This window comes from Zeus faber, assembly GCF_960531495.2.
Source record: "Zeus faber genome assembly, chromosome: 19".
Classification (NCBI taxonomy): Eukaryota; Metazoa; Chordata; class Actinopteri; order Zeiformes; family Zeidae; genus Zeus; species Zeus faber.
Genome location: NC_137206.1, coordinates 23,547,823 through 23,569,526, shown reverse-complemented (window position 1 = coordinate 23,569,526; position 21,704 = coordinate 23,547,823). Strand labels below are relative to the sequence as shown.

The following is a 21,704-nucleotide window of genomic DNA, read 5'->3' as shown; positions in this document are numbered from 1 at the left end:
GCGAGAAATGGCGTCGGTAGCTTCAGGTTGACTTGGTGGCGATCTGAATTTTCATCAGCGTTCTTGTTGGCGGGACTTGTGTGATGATGGAATCAAGGTGTGCCACCAACAGAAAACAAAATGGAGAGAAGCTTGGGTTCTGTTCTATAATCTGTGTTCTAAAAAAAATACCAGAAATTTAACTTGTAGTTGCAGAATATAGTTGGTAATATAGTTGCAGCGTCCTCAACTTCCTCAAAACGTGATTAATATTTGGCGCAGCTCCTGCGTGACTTCCCTCCCGGTCTGGATGTCGGGATTATTCCGACATCATGGAATCTCTCGCACAAAGATATTTTTTTTTTTGTTTCGAAATTTGTTTGCCAAATGAAATTCTTGTTCTCCCCTTTATTAACATATTAAGAGCAAACATGTATGGTCCCCACTGAGCGACATAGCTAGCTAGTTAAGAACAGCCATGTTCCACCGTTCAATTCAACATTTGTTAAATGTTAGCGTTATTACTTTGTTGGCAATTAAAATTGCACTTGTTAAAAAGGGTATTTATTCATGTAGCGTTATATGGTTTATTAACTATTGAATTTTCATATTTAATTACTTTTTAAAACTGGGCACCACTCCCAGACTGGGAGAACAGTGAATAAACCAAATGAACTATCATGGATCAGTCTCATAAGGACTGAAGTTCTTTTCGATACATTTACCTCTGTCTTAAATTTTTAAAGAACACAAACAGACAAACTTCTTTCTAACAAGTGGGGTTAATTTTATCATGTTAAATTATTGACTAAAGAATTATAAAGAAAATAAGCAAATTGATACAGGATTTAAAATTGTGACAGACAGACTCATGGGATAGGAAGTTATGTGACTCTTCCATCGCTCTTTCCAAAGCGAGGCACACGCTGAGGGCAGTCAACTTCTTGAAAAAGGGAGTTAATTCCATTCGAGGTCAACTCGTATTATTACCGGTTCATCTACCGGTGATTTCGGTTACACCCTGTGCAAGTGTGAGCTGTCGGTTGCTTCCCAGGTGAACCGTGATGGTTAACCGAACAGACGAGCTTCTGACCACAGGTTGCTGCTAGGTGCGGGGGGACACAAAGATTGGTGTAGTCTTTCTGGCCAGAAGTGGCGGAGTTTGGGCACTAGCCGGAGGATGCGGGTTAAGTGAGTCTCCTTTCTTGCTGGGAGCTTCAGACTAGTGAATTAAATTTCTTTACCGGGGGAAAAAAGTCACATAACTTCATAGCTTTTGAACATCACTATCCTCAAACCGTTTACGGTTGTAAACAAACTCTTGTGATAATGTTTTACAAACATATAAAATAATAAACACATGATTCGAACATCCGTCATCTTTCAAAACCATTCTATCAGGAACATAAATTTGTGACTAACTATTAGAACGACTTCTAATCGCTCTCCTCGTCGGTCCTAAATCAAAGGCTTGGGTTGACACAGTGGCGGAAGCAAAGAGGGGATGGGAGTCAGTCGTGTTGAACAGGTTTCCGGCTAAAAGAATAACCGAGCCATTTGGTCGTCTCCACATCTGGCCTTGCTTAGTTCGTTGGGGTGGAAGGTCCACGTCTTTTCTTTGCCTGGTGAGCATCTCCAATTGAAACCTTTTTATTGTTTGGGAATTAAAGGAAAAAAAGTGTCCACAGATCCAGGAATCTCAGCAGAGGTTCAACCCCCCCCCCCCCCCTGCGCTGGGATCTCTCTGTAACAGGGACCACATGGGAGCCCGTCTGGCCGCATCAAATGCCTGGAATTCTCACTCTATAAATTCAGGAGGCAAATGTGCTGTCATCGCTACAGATTTACGGTGTAAGCTGCTCCGTAAAGAGACATCCATTTTTCGGCTTCTTCCGAAGAAAACATTCACACACCTACATATTATACCAAAAAGAAAAAAACAGTTAATGTAGGTGGAGGGAAATGGATATGAAGCAAGTGACGGGGGGGGAGAAAATAAATTATAAATTATACGCTACTGCATCACTATGGAAATTGGAGACGTCCAGATTTACAACACAATGCAGATTAGACACTCGTAAATTAGCATGTTAGCTCTTGCACATTTATTTATTTATTTGTGTTTGTGTTGTTATATTTGATTTACTGTGTATCATCAGCATACTGGACACATGGGAAAAAAATGTAATTAAATTAATGCAAAAATGGAACATATGCAAGGAACAAAGCTATAAATTCCCGACATTTGAAAGGCGGCAGTGGTGAAAATGTCTCATTTGGAACGTGTGTGTATGAGTGATTTTTTATTTTTATTTTAATTTTTTGTGTTTGTTCATCTGTCTTAGCTTTACACTTTTGTGTTTTAATAGGACAATTATTATAACCTCTATATCCAACAATAAATAATTTTTAACTTAGTAATAAAAAACGATAACATATTTTTGTCTGTAAAAAATGTGTATAGATTTATACATAGTGATTATATTTGCAAAGGTGAACACAAACCAGCTTATGATAAAGGATGGTTGTTTTAAATTTAAATTATAGCATAGTAAAATTAGTATAGGTAATCATTTATAATCCACCCAAATTTCATCAACAACCTGCTTTTAGTTTTTCTCTCAGGATTTAACACCACAATTCTCTTTTGGACTGTTTTGGACTTTTTTCATATTTTGCATAACAGTGCACTGCGGCACAACAAATGCCTTTTTTTTTTTGTTAAATTATAGTTTATTTTTCTCTTTGGGAAATATAATATTTAATAAAAAATATATAATTGCAGTAGGTGAATAATCCTTGCCAGACAAGATTTACTATCACTAATGGAATTTTTATTTTGTAATGTAAAACCTATACATTGGCCTCTCAAGAGTATTAAAATAAAAAAAAATAAACTATATATAATTTAAATAAACAAAGTTAGTTTATTTTTAAATTAGTATTTATTTTGTTTATTTATAATTACTACAATATATTATGTTAAATATTGATATTTTAATGCATTATATTACAAATTGCTTATGGACAGATATGATCCAATATCAGAACATTGTTTTCGTGAATTTGTCTTTAATTACAAATTCAGTATTTTCTTGGCTGAGACCGAGCTCAGGCCTTGGGAGCGTCATGGTGATTGGCTGTTGGTTTACTTCCATCTTGCTCTCCTTTTAAAAGAAAGGGAAAAATAGGAAATGGGCCATTAGAAGGGGGAGAAAAGCCGGAAACAAAGAGGGATGGCCAAACCACACAGACCCATAAATAGAGCGGCCCACGGGGAATTCTCCCCCGACGGCCCGAGTCCAGTCCGTCCCTAAATGATTAAAGGCAGGGAAACTGCACTAAAGGCAAAAAGAGAGAAAAAATATATACGAATGAAAAATTATATTCAAATATGTACTAAAAAAATAACCAAATAACTGGATTGGGTATTTTAATCTAGAAATTTAAACTCTGCTACACACCACTACCATATGAGCTGTGTTTCCACCGTAGGAACCTTTGGAGGAACTCAGTGCGTTTCCACCACAGGGATCAAGGTCTTAATTAAGTTTAGAAGACAAAGTCCACGGAACTCGGAACTCGGGTGGTAGTACTTTTCGTCCGGTAACTTTGGAGGTGGGGCTGACATCGCTGAACATTTCTGATCGGTCAAGTACTCGCAGCATTTTATTACAGACGCCGTTTTTAAAAATCTTTTGAAGATTTTTAGTTGTATTTGTATTTTTCTCAGTGTGCAAAAAAAGGGAAAACTACCCATTTTCCGTTTTTTGATAATACGTATACTAACACGTCAGCAGATTAACTTGCATAATCTTCACATGTCTTTTAGACCGCAGTGGAAACGCAGACAACAACCGGCTAAAGAAACCTATTAGTTCCTTGAGGAAAAGTTCCTGGGACCAAAAGTTCTGGGTACTTGGAAACGCAGCTTTAGAGACGAAAGGTTTGACTCGTTTTCCGGGTTCATTTCTTGTTGAGTCACTCAGCGGGGGGCGGGGGGGGTGGGGGGGGGTCATTCAATTTGTTCACTCTTTGTTCCTTTGATTCAGCCGCTGTGAAAGATATACGGCAGTCAGAAGAGTCGATCCCGCTCAGAGTTGAGTGGAATTCTCACAAGGCTCGTTTCATTCTGTCAGAATTATTTATTTTGGTGGAATGTAAAAGAGGAAATCGGTCCCATTCAATATGAATGATTCCAAATGACTAGACCTTATTTTTGACTTGGATGTAGTCCTGTTTAATTTTCACTTTGCCTGACTCACTGTTCGCAGCGAACGGATCGTCCGCGAGTGGCGCATCACTACTACCTTTTCCTTCTTCTTTGGCAACAGACTAGAGCATCGTGATTTCCATAATTTTTATTAAGAAAATAAGTATAAAAATATAAATATAAAACAATACAACTCAGCATTCAAACGGCATGAATCTCCAGTGTATGACAGTTATCCTACAACATACACTTTCCATTACGTAGTACACATATATGATGACGTCATGAGTCCACAGTTTGACAAATAAACTGCACCAACCATTCACATGAACATTTTTTGATCAAACAAAGATACCAAATAGTGTATATAGGATGACCAGAATTAAAACAGTTCATACATTTACAGTATCTAATGTAGTTTGGCCTAAAAAAACAAAACAACAGTTCAATCTAAAATGGCCCGCACTCCCCTAAATCACTGCCATTTAAACATCGATAGTATACAATACTACTATCTCTCTGCTTCGGTTACAAAACACATTGTCCACACCATTGTTCACAAAAATGTCATAAAATTCAAAAAAGGCATATTTTTAATTTTTTTTTAATACTGATTATGACCCCAAAAACATGGAAATTGGAATAAATTATGTCTCCCAGCGGCGTGAGAAAACACAACTCAGTTAAAGTCTCGGCTTTCCATTTTCAAAAGTGTGTGTGTGTGTGTGTGTGTGTGTGTGTGTGTGTGTTGCATCGGCTGGATGGATTGACTGATAGGCATTGAGAGAGGAAGGAGAATGAGAGCAGAAGGAGTGGAACAGGGGGAGCAGATTGTAGAAGCACCCGGGCTAGGTCTCTCTGTCCGGACTCTTCGCCACGTACATCTCGGCCAGCTTTTTGAACGGCGCCCCCCAGTGGTTGAGATAGTCGTAGTCCTGGTCACCCTCGGTGGTGGCCGACTCCAGCGAGCTGAGCGACTCGGCCAGCGACCCGTTGCCCTCGTAGGCGTAGGTGGCCAGCGAGTCGTAGGGGGGGGCCGTGGGGTCCGAGTCGTTGTCCTGCAGCCGCCCGTGGATGAAGTCCCGCACGTCCGTGTTGTCCTTGATGGGCGACGTCCTGCGGAATGGCGGGAACAGCATTTCGGGGATGATGTCCCGCCGCATCTTGTTGCCGTCCACGGCCTCCGGGTGGCGCAGCGTCCCGATGTCGAAGGCCTGCGTGTCCTCCTCGCCGCCGCCCTCGTCGTTGTAGCTCACCACGTTGTCCCGGACGTCCTCCTTGGAGATGATCAGAGGCTCCTTCTTCCGCTGCCTTCGCAGGGCGGCGAACAGGACCACGATCACTGCGGGGAGGGAGGAGGAGAGGTGGGAAGAGGCAAAGTTAAGTGAGAAATGGACACGAGGGAGGAGAATATTAGGTCCTTGGTTCCTGTGAAAGGAGCTTTATAAATTAAAGTTGATATTATTATTGAAGGAAGACCAAAATAATATAATAATTCGTCATCAACTTTTCAGGAAACCATCTGACATGCATTGCAAATATATCAGTCAAGCCTTTTGATGATTATAAAAATAATCATAGTAATATGAAATATAGCCGCAAGCAGCCAATAACGGGATTCAAGCCTATGAAGGCCGTTTAGAAGGCCTTATGGTGCAAGCTGTATGGGAACGTTCAGCGGGTTTATTCAAAAGATCAGCGTGATCTCTACAATACTGCCAACAACAGCGGTTTCCTACTTGTATGACAAGAAAAACGTGAACATAACTACTTCCCGTTGCTCTCCTCATTCATGTGAATAGTAAATAATAAATCTTAAACACAGTAATTCACCATCCTAAACAGCTGTGAAACTGACTGACCTTCCGACTGACCAGCACCCTGCTACTGCGCAGTGGCAGAGATGACCATTTACCCCCCGTGAAGTCTCCGGCCGAAGAAGAAAAAAAAAAAATTGTTGGTCTTCAATTCTAGCGCCACCATTTGGCCTGTGTAACCATTGTTACCTATGGATGGATTTACACCAAACTTGGTATGAATGTTCCAATTGGTGGTCAGAACATGTTACCCAAGTGTGAATGATCGCCTTAACACGACTTGAGTTCTAATTCATTGCATTTGTGAGATAGGTCACACGTAAATACACCAAGGGTCACGCCATTATGTCCTGATAACACCCAAATACTAATAATCTCGTAAGCATGTTGTGACAGTTGGACTTTGTTAGGGGTGCCAGCCCTCCTTGCATTCGAGCATAGACGATCAGTCTTTTCCCATGTTAGAAATAAAACATCACAAAGGATGTACACGAATAAAAAATTGAAAGACCCAACAACCCAACAAGAATAGCACAACCACAGAATCTTTGTCCAAAATATTCATATATCTAAAGACAGCAACCAAAATCCCACAGTTTTAGGGTCCACACAGTAAAAAAATAATCCAACTCAAAAACTCCACTCCGGGTTTTCCTCCACACTATTTTTCAGTTCAGGTAATTTGTTGCACAAAGGGGAAAAAAAAAAAAAAATTTAGTTCCGTTCAGTTAACCAAAGTTAGATTTAGTTCAGTACTTAAAGAGCAAACAAAAAACACAAAAAAAAACCCTTCATGTAAAAATCGGCTTTTTTTTACACTCGAGTCAAGTCAGTCTGTCCAGTCCAGTCAGTCAGAGAATCCAGTCGTTTCTGTTTTTTTTCAACTGCTGGGTTTTGGGCTGAGCGACCGGCTTCCGGAAACAGCCGAGCAGAGTGGATATGGATCAATCCGAGAGAACATGGATTGTTGTAGATTGGAGGATGAGTGTCGGTGGCAGATGAATCTCAAGGTTCGCCAGGGATTTAAACGACCTTACTTGTACGTTTTACCGCACGACTGAGCGTGTTGCTCCGTGTTAGGCTATGATCATGCGGCCGTCAAAGTGGCTGCAGCGGGAAACCAAACCAGCTCTCGTCTCATTGGGCTCCACAAAAAAGCGGAATGACATAAAACAGAAGAGTTTAGTTGTGGTTGGTAGACTGTGAAAATGGGTGTTTCCGGGGGTTTACGCTGGTGGTGAAAGCTGCTAATAAAACTCCATATTGTCACAATGTACACCAGGTTTTGTGAAATTCCACCAATCACCATGTGATTGGAATTAGCACAGGGAGATAGCCTTTTTTTTGGGGGCATTTGTAGCGCCCCTTACTGTTCCGCTTTTATATAATTTGGTACATACTGTAGGTTCCGATACCTCTGCATTATATCCCCGTTAGGTTCTGGACTAACGCTCAATGAATTGTGGCTGATTTTGTGTTACACCACACCATTGTCAAGTCTAATGGTCAATAGCCATCATATTGCTCATCGGGTTGTGAACATTTTAGTGTACTTTTGTGAATCTAGGTCCCTTTCTGTCCTTGTGGTGTGGGGATGGTGTGGTTTGAGCAGCCACACCTGCCCTCGGTCTAGGTAATTGGGGCCCATCATCAGAGTGGCTGCATAGCTGTTGCACGTTGGTTGGTCTAACAAGCAACAGGTAACACCCCCATCCCCACACTCACTCAGGAGAGGAGCCCTTGTCATGACACATCTCCATCTGCTTCAGGGCTTATTCCACTTATCCCACACTCTAAAATAAACTGTGTTTTCTCAACCCCATCTTCTGTGTCTTGGAGCCAGAGGGCTCTGAATCTGCCCCATCCTTTATCAAATAATGTGTCAATCAGTCGAAATCTCACAAAACCTTAGCAATTTATTATTTTTTTTTTTTTCAAAATGCGGAAAATCTTGTTAGGTGGAGTTAGAGCTTAGTGGACTCCTTGACTTTTTTTGCCGACCATATCTGCCTGGATATATAAACCACTTTTTCTTTTTTTTTTATTTGACCTGCTGTGTAATAATAAAGGAAGACAGAGACTGAAGGGGAGTGACACCTGAGAGAGGTGAGTATTGAGAAAGGGAGAGAGGCGGATGGCGAACATATGGAGGGGCGGGGGCGGATTGGGGGAAGGTGGAGATCAGCATCCGCGGCGTGCCTGCTAACACGTGTCATGCATTAAAGAGCTCGGTGCAGGAGGGAGACGCAGCCGTGATAAATCCTCAGCACTGCCTCGGGCCTTCACCTCCTTTTTTTATTAAAGATTCAGGGAGAAAAAAGCTTTTCTTTTCTCACCTTCGCTCTGTTTTCCACCTGAACGGCACATTTGCTCATCAAAAAGGGAGCGGAGCTGCGATTTCTTCTTCTGGTTCCTCTACTTTTTTTTTTTTTTCCTTTTTCGCTGTTATCACTTACGCACGATTTAATAACTCACCTCTGTTTCGGGGCAAGAACATAAAATAGTTCATCAGAGGTTGAATGTACAGAGGGAGAAAGAGCGAAAAATAACAGCAAAACTTTTATTTGTACAGCAACTGTCATACACACCCTGCAGTTGCAAGTGCTTTACATTTAAAGAAGGCAACCAAATGATGACTATAAAAACACCAAACAAACAAAATGCATTTCATAAACATAGGTAAATGTTATGCCCAATTTTGGGTCAAAGATGGATCACAATCATTCCTCACGTTCCTTATGTTAGGGTTAATTACATTTGTAGGTTCATATTTATTGTTTATGGTATATTGCCATATTTTGATCGTCATAATTTTTTTGGTTTATTGTATATTTTCCATCATTTCTATGTTTTATTTAATTTCTAGATTTTTTGGATGTTATTTTTCCAGCTCAATTCCTAGGTTTATTAGATGTCGCCATTTTCTTTGTATTTTTATTCGTATTACTTTATTGTTATCATTGCCTATTTTTCATGTGAGCTGACTGGCATGTTTACAATGCCATTTGAACAGCTCTATTATAAATACCTCCGATATATATTACCACATTCAATGCAAGTTAGTAAATGTTTATTATTGTGTTTTTATCCTCACTTATTTGTATGCTATGTATGACCCTATGTGGCCCCTCCCCACGCCTGCACATTGTGTCAATGACAATAAAATTTAATTGGAAAAAAAAGTTCATAGATCTACTGTATTTAGTATATACAAGCTGCTTTTACTCTGGAACACATGACACTGTAGTACCATAATTACACTCATAGTTGCACAACAAAGATTGAACGGCAGCTGGAGGAAATTTCTTCGGTGCATTGCTTAAGTTTCTTAGGTGCAAGCTACAGCTCACTAGATCGTCTATCTATCTACTGTATCTATCTGCCTACGGAAAATGGGCAAGAGTCTGTGGCTTTGGGGTTGTGAACGGGTACAAGTCCTCCATCATCTGTCCTCCCCCTCATCCTCTCTTTTCTCTCTGCCAGCATGCACCATCAATGTCAACCTGCCTCCCACCCGAGTGCTAATTACAAAGCCTGTCCTGTGGGGGTCGGTTTAGGTGTTGGTTTAGGGGTTTGTGAGTTGGAATGACACCTTTCACCCGCCCTTGTTTAAAAATAAATAAATAAATAAAATATATCATAAATCCACCCTGACCTTTCTGACCGACCGGATTGACCGCCGCCATGATTTGGGAACGAGGAGGACAGCCAACTCTGGCTGTCCCACCTGGCGGAGACGGGCGGAGGTGGACGGGATGTGGGCTGTCAGGGGCGTTCCAAGTGCGAAATGTGTCGGATAATGAGCAGATGTCACAAAAATTTCACGATATTTCACCCCTCCCCCTCTTTTTTTTTTTCCCTCAGGAGGGAGAGGGCAGTTCAACCTTCAACCAGGAGGTCTTTCAAAGTCAAGGTTCAAACCGGTGGACAGGGGGGAGGAGGTGGCAGGGGGGTAAGGCCATCAATACTAATGCAACAAGGAGATCTTTCTACCACCAGGTGAGACAGAACGAGGACTCTGGGTTCAACCTGGTAGACCGGAGAGAACAGGGGACTGGGGGTGGGGGTCTTAGGCGGTGAGGCTGGGTACTTCGGTTTCAAACTGGTAGATGACGGAGGTAAGGGGTAAGGCTGTCAAAATGAATGCAACCAGGAGATGGTTATACTACTGTCTGAGACAGAAGGGGAAATCCGGGTTCAAATGGGTAGACAGAGGCATGAGGATGGGGGAGGGAGGGGAGTGAGGCCGTCACTACTAATGCACCTGCAACGTAGAGTCTGGGCAGCTGGGGGCAGAGTTCAGGCAAGATGGCAGCTGCAAAACAAGAGATCACGACAAGCGAGTCGCGTCCAGATGATGGGGGTCAACACGTTGACAAGGGAGGACACAAGCCCACACACACACACACACAGGTGTGGACAGGCGGACACCTGGACACACTCTGAGAAATGGACACTCACGACCACAAACACACAAGCATGCAAAAAACAAATGATGCAAACATTACATCATTTTGCAGATATATAACCCAAAAGACACACAGGAATTATGCATCAAATGTGGATACATCGATATGTTGTGAACCATTTAATCAAAATCGGCTTGAATCAGTATTGAACGGAATCTTGACCCTTTGTATTGGAATCAAATTGCGAGATCCTGCCCAATACCCAACGTAAGTGGACATCTCGGTCTTCCTTTAATAATAAGAATTATTCTGTACGTTTTTTGAAAATTGTATCCGTCTCGTCAAATTTGATATATAATCGTATTGTGATCCATCTCGTCAATATCGGGTTGACTTTAATCCTTTGTATCGTAACACAGAGCCAACCCAGTCAGTTTGTCTGTCTTCCCTTACAATAATAATTGTGCTTGATTCTTTTTCTAAATTCTTTATTTTTTATTTTTATAAAAAAAGAACAAAGGATAAATGAAAAAGATACATTTTATATATATATATATCTCGTGAACCACCATATCGAAACATTATCAAATCAATATTTAATTAAAATTGTGACCGAAATCTTGACTGACACTGGTTTTTGAGCAAGGTCTCACAACATGATTCAAGTTCAAGAGATTATTTGTCACATACATATACAGTACATACGGTCATACATATATGCAGTGAAATGTCATGACACCCGGTGATTACGCACAATAAGCTCTATAAGCTCTAAAAATACTAAAAAATACCAAAATGTGTGTAATCGACACAAGGTGCTCGCGCAGGCAGCCGCAAGGGGAGGCGCCACAATCGCGATTCTGGGTTCTATAATCATATAATAGAATTAATTGACTTGTTGTATTAAATATACATTTAAATCCTCCTAAATGACACTTACCTGAACTTACTTACCTGCTGCACTTACCTCCCATGTGTGGCGCCATCTTGCTGAGGTGGCGATTGTTGATCACCAACTCCTTTCACAATACTGAACCGATTTGGATAGGAAGGTCAGAGGGGAAGGGTTTTCCCCCAAGAACTATAGTAAGATGTCGTGGTTTTGATACGTCTCCGTCTTCCTTTAATAAACTTCTGTTGCATTTTTTATTTTATTTATTATTTTTTTGCAATGTTGATATATATCGATCTAGAATCATGACGGGGGCCTTCTCATCGATATTGGAATTGAATCAATATTGGATCGTAATGTGACCCTTTTATATTAAAATCCAATCGAGCTGTGAAATTGTGCCCAATACCCATCCCCGCTACAGTACAGCACTTGATCCACCCAGTCCAGTAACAACATTAAGCCCACACTTGTCTGAGCTGCGCTGATATTGGATGACAACTGAAGCCCATTACTTATTGATACGCCCTTGAACGTCGCATAAGAGCCATTTCCAGCTGCGTTTTTTTCCAGGTAAAGCGATACAAGCTCCAGTGCTCGGGCAGTTTTTGCACGGTTTGCTTTTACATCCTGCTTTGTGATGTCAGGGGGTGGAAGCGACCTACTTCACCAGAGGTAAAATATACCTTACACACCTTTTTTCTTTTTTGGCAAGTGGATTAATTTTGCTCATGAATGCAGCTTTCAAACCCCTGCACCGTTTTTCCAAGGGATAGGGGTTATATATAACAGAGTATGTAAAGTATAACACCTTATCGAGAAGGCCCTGCTTGCCCAAAGGAATCAAACAAATCACAGCGCTCGGGGTTTGGACTCTGTGAATACATATCTACAGCAGCCTTTATGTCAGTGTGCTGGAAAGACCCAGTAGTGTTGGACTCCAACGCCGGTTCATTCTCACCCACTAGATCAGTATTTTTCAACAACTGTGCCCTGCAAATGTTTCAAATTACGCTTAAATAAAATGATAATGGATATTAGCTTTTGTGTCGCCGGATCCAAATTGCAAGGCTACACTAATTATTCTAATTCATTAGTTCCAATCAGAATAGCAGCTCTGCGTTCATCAGAACAGGTTTCATTCCGATGGTGACGATAGTGATTCATGGTCCGACTCTTCTCTTTGAGATTCAGTTTTTGGCGAGTCCCTCAAACAAATCGAGCAACTCTTTTTTTTTTTTTTTTTTTAAATATAAACTCAAACTCACGCTGCGCGAGGGAGGACTTCTGAACGATGAACGGGTCAGAAGAGTCAGTTCGGCTCGGCTCAGTGAACGGAATTCTGACAAGAATCAATCAATTCTATCATACGTAATTATTTGGATGGAATGCAAAGATGACATCATTCACATTCAATATTAATTATGCCAAACGGCTGACCATGCTTTTGCCTTTGACTTGAATGTAGTCCGCAGTAATTATATTTAGTTTGTGGGGTTGTGATTTACTGTTTTTGACGTTTTAGTGGTTGACAGGATAGTGGTGCAGTGCCGTGGGATTATTTCATTGTACACTGCACCAGAACACCACTTCAAATGTTAAACTGGAAGTATTCTTGTAGTTACGTGACTCCCCACGAATCCCTTTGCATAGCATTGAGTAAGTAGCTCATTGAGGCTTGTGTGGCGTTTGATTTAATAGCAGCTTAGCTATTAGAATCGGGGTTCACAGACACATCAACTGACTGTAAATCAAGTCGAGACCTTCAAAGGTTCCAATATAACTGGGTGAATGACACTATAAAGCAAGGAGACAAAAGGCCCGAATTGCTACAGGATGCTCCTTGCAGGCACGCCCACACATAGACACAGTGCCGTGAAAAAAGTATTTACCCCTGATTATTTTCCTGATTACCTCTATTATTGCATATTTGTCACACTGAATGGTTTGAGATCGTTAGACAAATTGTAATCTAAGACAAAAGGGAGCCAGACTGATGTCGTTCAATAGCTGTCCTCAATATTTATTTCCTGAAATGTGTGTGTGTGTGTGTGTGTGTGTGTGTGTGTGTGTGTGTGTGTGTGTGTGTGTGTGTGTGGGGGATTACCCTATCATTTTTAGATGCGTTCCCTTGCAACTGCATTTCTGTGCCGTTCTATATTCCCAAAGGAAAGCTGTCGGGCAATCCTTTGGCACAAAATGTGGATTCAGTACGTGGCGTGTATGTGGTTGAAAACTCTGCGAGGCGTAGCGTGGTGAAATACTTCAAACTGAAGTCACGCGAGAGTTCAGTTTTATCCCACACGCACAGAGCTCATGGTACTCACTGAGCAGGATGACGACGCACAGCAAGATGGCCACCAGGGCTCCGGTGGTGAGGCCGTCGGAGAAGGGCAGCACCTCGGGGTTGCAGGACTGCATGTTGCCGCGGCTGTCGCAGGCGCACACGCGCACCACCAGCGTGCTGGTGCTGCTCTGGATGGGGTAGTCGTTGTCCGAAATCACCACGGGCAGGAAGTAAAGGCTCATCTCCCGCCGGCTGAACCCCGACCTCCTGGTCAGGATGTTGGCCGTGTTGTCTGGGGGAAAAGTGGGGTGTGGGGGGGAAGTAGTATCGCTCTGTGGAATACTGGATTAGGATTGGTTGACCAGCGGGCAGTTTTTTTTTTCCTGAAAAACTGCTGATCTGTTCATAATGACCGTTGTCACGGACAACATGTCACGTGTGATGCAACATATAAACTACAATGGAAGACTTGAAAGAATTGGATGTGCGTATTTTCAATTTCTAGTTGCTGTACCCAACTCAGTCTAATCAGATTTTGCTGTTCAATATGAAGATTTGACTATTCGGCAGCGTCCCTTCCGAAACGAATTACAGTTTTCCAGGTTCCGGCATTTCCAAGTTACGGCATCGCTTCCTGCGAGATATAATTCCTCATTGAAATGTTATCCCTGTGCATTTTAGTAAGCTATCTGTTTGATCCCGTTATTGTAATGCACACTGACTGGGGAACAAAACAAAAACTGAATAAAACTGAAATTGAAGAATCTCAGTCGACTGACGGGTGTCCCACAGATCTGACATGTCGACTTTCAGAGGGCAGCCCTCCCAATTTCACACTATTAACTGTAAATATGTGAGTCATGTGTAGGGAGAAGTTGTTTTTGTTGTCGGGTAAATAGTTTGCTTCGTTGCTGCAGTGTTGTGGATACCTTGTTGTGGAACAATTTTTCTCTGCGGGATTTCTTAAACTCGGCACACTTGTTCTAAAATCAGCCCAAAACAATTTTTCCGTCTCCGTGTATTATTTTATTTAGTAGGTCGTCGTGTAATAAACGGCCTCTGCTTCATGTTGGGGTCCTGATCACCCTGTCGGTGGTTAGTTTGCCATAATGACTGGCTGGTTGCACATTATTCCTTGAGGAAACCAGCTTAAAGATATTAAAAATATTAGGCAATAATTTGTATATTCTGTCATATGTTGCAAGTATATGTTGAAAATACTGTGAGAACAGTGTTAACATTGACACAAACAATGTAATAGCGCAAATGTCCATATACTGTATGGCAGTGGTTCTCAGACTTCTTGTTAGTAGTGTACCAGCTGAGTACCCTCTTCACTGGCATAAGAGATAATTAAGATAAATGATGTGTATGTGCATTGTATGTGTTTTTTTTTTTTAAACATTATGTTTAACCAATATTTTTTTAACGCTTATTTTCAATTTCAGAGTACCCCCTGCTGTACCCCAGCGTACCCCATTTGAGAAACACTGCTGTATGGAATATACATCAATGTTGTATGAGGAGTATGGCTGTAGAGGGCATTTTTCTGTAGTCTTCAACTACAGTACATGAACCAAAAGTGGAGGAAATGATTGATGGGGGGGGAACTCCTTCCTATCAGTGAGATTCATTTCATTAGCAGAAATACGAATGCAAAGAAAGATGTAATTTGCTGTTAGTGTTGATGCCCTTGGTACGAAGGGAAAGAAAATGATACTCTGCATCGCTAACGAGCTCAGTTTTTATTTTTAACTCTTTCTCCTGTGTTTTTTTTTTTTTTAACCGTTCTCATGCCAAACAAAATAAATTAAAATTGTTTTGAGATTGTTTAATTGGGAAAAATTTCATGAAAATGAGACATAATCGCTTAAAGCTGATTTGTTTATCTCATCTGCTCTTCATTGTATTACACTAATTTTCAGATGCAGCGTTAATATTATTTTCTATTTATTCTGCTGTAAGGTGAATTATGAGTTGACATTGTTTCTATATTAAATTTACATTTAGAATTAATTATCCCTTCAAATGTTCAAAAACAATATTTCCTGTGAGAATCACCATATTGCATACATTTTCATGAATTTGTTATTTTTGCTCTAGTCATCATTTGACTTATTATGCTTAGTGATATCTATTATTATTCATTGTGTTCATATGGTGTCTGGAATATTGCAGAAACTAATGGAACGTTGTCAGAAATACATGAAATCATGCCCGCCATTGGCAGTAGTTTCCCGAGAAATGTGGGGCCTAATTATGACGCTAATTTATTTTTCACACATGTTTTTCAGTGTAAATGAGTGCAAAATAATAAGCACACTAGAAAACGTGCACAACAACAAAGGGATGGTTTATTTTAGGATGACATTTGTTTTGGCTGTTTTCCTAATGATCTCTATGGGGAATCGTCTTACATGTGAGTTGATCAGCTTTTGATGCTGGAAATGGAAAGAAAGTGGGCTTTATTTTGTTAAAACATTTTTTTCTTTTGTTTCTGTTAACTCTGTAGTTCCTTACCAGCGCTGTATCCAAAACAGCTGGAGAGTCCACACCTTTAAAATTTGGACTCATAATTCCAATTTAATATGATAATTTCACATACAATTGGTTGCACTAAATATAAAATACATTGTTATATTATTAGTATTTTAAATAATAATAATGAATAATTATAATACATTATATACATTACACTGCACATTACACTGTATATGGATTTTCATATTTGAATTAATATATATAATCTTTTAACAACTGTAAACATTTAACATCTAACCTTGCAACCTATCTCAATTATTCCCAATCCTCATATCACCTTTTACATATGAAGTGCTTTGAGCTTTATTTGATGTCAGGAAGGTGCTATACAAATAGCATGTATTATTGTTATTATTATTAATATTGTTGTTATTATTATTGTTGTTTAATAGCATCTATATGGGCATTTTAAGTCCACAGCAGATGTTCAATACTATACTCTATATGCAGGATATAAATACTAAACATAGTTTGTCTGAAATGCTAAGAGTAAACGAACAGTTCATGACCAAATATCTTCCCAAGGATTCCTGCGATTTTATTTAGTTTTCTATTGTTTACGTGCGCTTTGTGAGAACAAAGAGGGGAAGATGAAGAGTAATTATGTGAAGGCAGAGCTTTCACAGCGGCATGAGCCGTGGATGGAGTTTTGCCAATCAACCATCTCTGGAGGAGTCTTCAGCCTCGGAACAAAGCGTGTCAACATGATAAATGACAACTGTTTTTGTCTCATAACTCCTTTGTTGTCTCATATTTAAAATCAAATTGTTTGTGTCGTTTTTATCAGCGAGGGATGTTGATCTTTGCTGGTTGTAGTCAAGCTTCTTTGGCTAAAGTGGATGAAATATTGTAATAATAATCATTAGACTAGTAGCACATATAAAGGGCATTTGTCTCATGGTGGTGTTCTTCAGACCGGTAAGTTCAAGATGGGGCGTTTTCCTTCAACATCACATTACCCCGGTGTTTTGAACAAGTCACGCTCCATTTCTTTCCAAAGTAGCTCTCTCCATTTAGGAGACAATCCTATTACACTTTGTTTGAAATACGTCCATATGTGACATGGCATACTGGTGTGAAGAAGGTGTGTGTCAGCATGCTTTGCCATGCATTTGAATTCAGTTCGGAAAGTGTTTCCATGTTGAATTTCCTACAGTTTTCCGAGACATAATTATGGTAAATGTCATTGTAACAGTAATACACAAATGCGTGTTTATATTTAAGATTTTCATTATAGTCTCTTTGGGGAAATACTCTATATGTTAGATGAGGTTTTCCAGGTGAGAGGCCTTCATGACCTTCTTCAGTGGCCTTGCTTTGGCCTCAAACAAATCCGATACAATCATCTCAGGAGGAGTTAGAATAACGGTTATCCTTAAGTTGTTGACTTGTAAATCAAGAAGTAAATCAAGCCAACCAAGGGCGTCGCTAATTCAGTGGATCAACAGGCAACCGAAAGGTCACGGAACATCTTCTTTTTGGATAATTGTGGGAAGTGATGTCCATAATGGCTGTATCACAGCAATAAAACATGATTGTTGCACTAAAAACATGTACTGTAACACAAGCTCCATAAGGGCTTGAATACCCACACCCAATTATCTTCAAATTCCAATCACCAAATCCAATTACCAATTATCTAGTCATGCTAATGTACTATATCTGCTGATTGATATCACCATTGGATACAATATCGGCCATATTGCCGTTATGTAGTGGAATATTAAGTCATTTTAAAACATGTCTTACCTTCTCTGTCGACAATGGTGAAGTTTGGGTTGGTGGAGCTAATACTGAAGACAAACTTGTGGCCAACGAGAGGTTCGTCGGTGTCAACCGCACTTATCGTCTGGATCAACTAAAGGGTGGGATGGACCAAAAACAAAAATCAGTGAAACGCCGAAAAAAGGAAGTAGTTCTCTAATAGAGGAATCACATTACTAGGTCAAAGCAGGCTACATTGCTTTGACCTTCGCACCCTCACCGGGTTTTGACCTCACCATCACAGCCTTCTCAGTAACCTTGTTTTGAGCTTTTAAGAAACCTTGCTTTAAAGTCGCCATTTTGACCTTCTGTGACATTGCTTTGATCTCCCCGTCATGACCATCTCATTGGCCTTGATTGACCTGGCCATCATTACCTTCTAGGTAACCTTCATTTCCTTGACCTCAACATTATGGCCTTCTCGAATGCTTTTCTTTGACCTCCACATTTTGGCCATTGACGTGACCTTGCTTTGATCCCGCCATTAGGACCTTCTAAGCGGCCTTAATAGCTTTGACCACACCATTATTACCTCCCCAGTGACCTTGCTTTAACCTCACCATTATGACCTTGTCATTGACCTTGCTTTGGCCTCACTATCATGACCTTCTCAGTGACCTTGATTTGACCTCACCATCATGTCCATCTCAGTGACCCTGTTTGGTTTGACTTTATATTACATCCTCAACATTATAACCTCCTCATTCTAACGATGAGCGAGCTTGCTCTGAACTTCTCAGTCAGGCCTTCCCTTTTTTGAACTTTCCTTCCCCAACTTTCCCGGTTTGACCTTCTACACCTTCCCCTCTCCACTCTTCAGCATTCTCACCAACCCTCCGCGACATTTTGCCAGTGTCGGACATTTGGCGAAGGTTGCGGACACTATTTTGTTTTGTCTCCAAAACAGTGTTAAGTGGGAGAAGCCCTGATCCTCAAACAGAAAAAAACATTATTCATATTGATTTAGGAACAAACCGACTGATTCTACTCAACCACTCATCCACCTCTGCATTGATCTTTTGATTTTACAATCTGAATTTATTCTTTGGAATGATCCAAACATACAGTATTTGCGCTTGGGGGAAAATGCTGCCGACTAATGTTGACGTAGCTTCGAGTCAATATACCAAAACAATGGCGGCATTGCCAAACCTCATATTAACAAAATGTTGCAGTAAAAAATTAGTTGGGAGGCGTAATAGGACACAAAGCAAGAGATAAAAGTGATTAAAGATGATATAATAAAAGGACCCAAGAGTGTGCCGTCAAACTCAACAGCGATGGCGTTATTTGTTTTCATTTCGACATCTGGCTCCTTGTGCTGTGGAGAGAGCACAATTCTTCAGGGACCGTTCAGAGAGCGATTGTCTTTTTTCCTCTGCTATTTTGTATTTTTGCGGCTTATTTCGACGCCACTCTCAAGTCTGCACGACTTTTATAGCGGTGACAGGGCGTCTACCAATTCAAATCAGCATGAGCAGGCACGTTCCTGCAGTTTAGTGACAATTAGTATTAATCAAGCTGGCAATAAAACTGAATATTTTATGGATCCCATGTTTGTCTCTTTTCTCAAGAACAAACGTAAGAGGCATTTGAGGACAGTTTTGTGAATGAGTCTCATTTGCGACCCTAGTGACGCAGAGATACTTAAATTTCAAATGAAAACAACGCAATTTGTCTGTATTATAAAAGTTTTACTTCAGGATTAACAATACACAGGGGCCATTTCGTTGTTTGGAATCAGAAATAAATTGCACGGTGCCGAGGTATTGAATTCAGTCCCGATGCGATGAGTAATTTTATTACTTTAAAATATAAAACACCGGTAAAGCAGAGGTGGCGGATACCTGTCCCGCTTTGACGTTTTCACAGACGAACGTGTCGTAGGACATGGCGAACTCCGGCGCGTTGTCGTTGACGTCTAAAACCTTGATGAATATTGATACTCTGGTGGTCTGGCGTGGGTTGTCTGCAGCAGAAAGAGGATATGAAGTTGGAAAAACATGCATTCTGTCTTTTCTTTACATATTTCATCTCGCAGTATTTAGCTTTCCACTTTTGGCTACAGCAATATGGTTAATGGCGTTTGCAGTAGCAACAGACTCGTAGAGTAGATGTAATATCTGTCAACTGGCACTGGGTGTTACGATACCAGGACCAGAACCAGTACCCACAGATTACCAGTGGAGTACTTCATTTTATACCTTTTGTTTTTTCTACTATACCCATCATGTGAATGGAAGCATTCAGTTGCGTGAAATGCCACCACCTCTCCCCATCCAAATGATCTTTACATGAATACATTTGAAAAGTGTTCAAATTATTGAAATATTTATTAAATAACTGTACAAAACTGTACAATGAAGTATTTGGGCAGTGTCTCTTCAAACAGATAGAGGTTTTCCTCGCTGTAATCATTCCTTCTGTACTGGCTTTCACTGTGCATATGGACACCTGACTGTTGTTGGACTTGAAAAATTGTGAACCCGCACTTTAACAGACTGCTGCTGCGGTAGTGAGCCAATCACACGTTGCATTAAATCGAAGGACGCACGCTGTGATTGGCTGCGAGCAAAACCATACAAATAGTCATTTTTTTCTAGATGTGGGTAGAAAAAGGATGGAAAGCAGGTATCGTTTCACTGGAGAAGTTTTGATACAACTCGGTATTGGGTTTTTCCGGTCGATACCTTAAAGGTATTGATTACATACCCAGCCCTCGTGTTAACCAAAACAAAATGTGGTTGAAATGAAATCCAGCGACTCGTACTTATTTCGGTGGCCACCACGGAGATGTTGTGCCATTTGGACATTTCTCTGTCCAGCGCCTTCAGGGTGGTGATGGTTCCGTTCACAGAATCGATGTTGAACAACCTCTCCAGGTCGGTATGGCGATCAATGGAGTACCTGCAATTAAGCAATAAAACAAATATATCTTTTGACGATATCCCCATTGAACTTTGTGACATTTCCAAGACGCGCCCCCCAATTGGCCTTTAACAGAAATCAAACCCATTTAAAATGTACTAGGAGAACGGCGCTTGGTTGCTCATCTCCAACGTGATATTTATTCCGTGCTTTTTTTTTTTTTTGTTTTCGTCAGAATATGATCCACGCCTCCCGTCGCCGCCTCCTCGTTTATCATCGTCAACTTGGATATTCCGCTGACATTTAAATATGCAACACGATCCTCCATGTGGGCCGGGCGGTGAGCCCCGTATCTCTGTGTCGGAGACATCCAGGCGCCATGCGCATGGAATGGCAGCGCCAACGTGATTTGTTTTATTTATTTATTTTTTTGACTTTGTGCCACGCCACAGAGGGCTTACGTAATTCCGGGGAAATAAACAGTATCTGTATTCACTTTATACGGACGCCGCCATCGTCCACTGGGAAATCACAGAGAAAGGTCCCCCCCGAATACCACCAATGCATTTCCCTTTCTTCACACCAACCACGTGGCAATTCTTCCAATAAAAGTTTTACGTCCAACTTTTTGGGGAGCAGGGGACTTGGTGCTTCTATTTGATTTTATGTACACAGTATTGATGGATAAGCTGTTAGAAATAAAGCTGGAGTCATGGCATTGGAAACAATCTGATTTGAAACCCCGAAGGCCTTTGGTCTACGAGTTAGTTGTCAAAAAGATACAGGGCGGTATGCAAGATTACCAGTCCACCCCTGCTCTCGTTCATTGTTCAGGAAGTCCTGCCTCGCTCACCGTGCGTTACACCAGCGGAACCAAACAAACGACGAGTCGGAAAATAGAATAGAATAGACTCTCTGAGTGACTCGTCAAGAA

General features: G+C 40.8%; 1 protein-coding gene across 2 annotated transcripts in view; it reads right to left on the bottom strand.

The window, feature by feature from the left end:
- Positions 1-5,040: 5,040 nt before the first annotated feature.
- Positions 5,041-21,704, bottom strand: part of LOC307245107 (cadherin-10-like) — a gene marked incomplete at both ends in the record, with an annotated part of 34,209 nt that continues 17,545 nt past the window's right edge. Inside the window, 5 exons of one of the 2 annotated variants that reach the window (XM_080020526.1) lie at positions 5,041-5,534; positions 13,638-13,889; positions 17,888-17,996; positions 19,750-19,912; positions 20,615-20,809. In XM_080020526.1, coding sequence (XP_079876652.1) covers positions 5,041-5,534; positions 13,638-13,889; positions 17,888-17,996; positions 19,750-19,912; positions 20,615-20,809 — 1,213 coding nt within the window. The remainder of the gene's footprint in view (positions 5,535-13,637; positions 13,890-17,887; positions 17,997-19,749; positions 19,913-20,614; positions 20,810-21,704) is intronic. The other variant, XM_080020527.1, reaches the window with a different exon arrangement.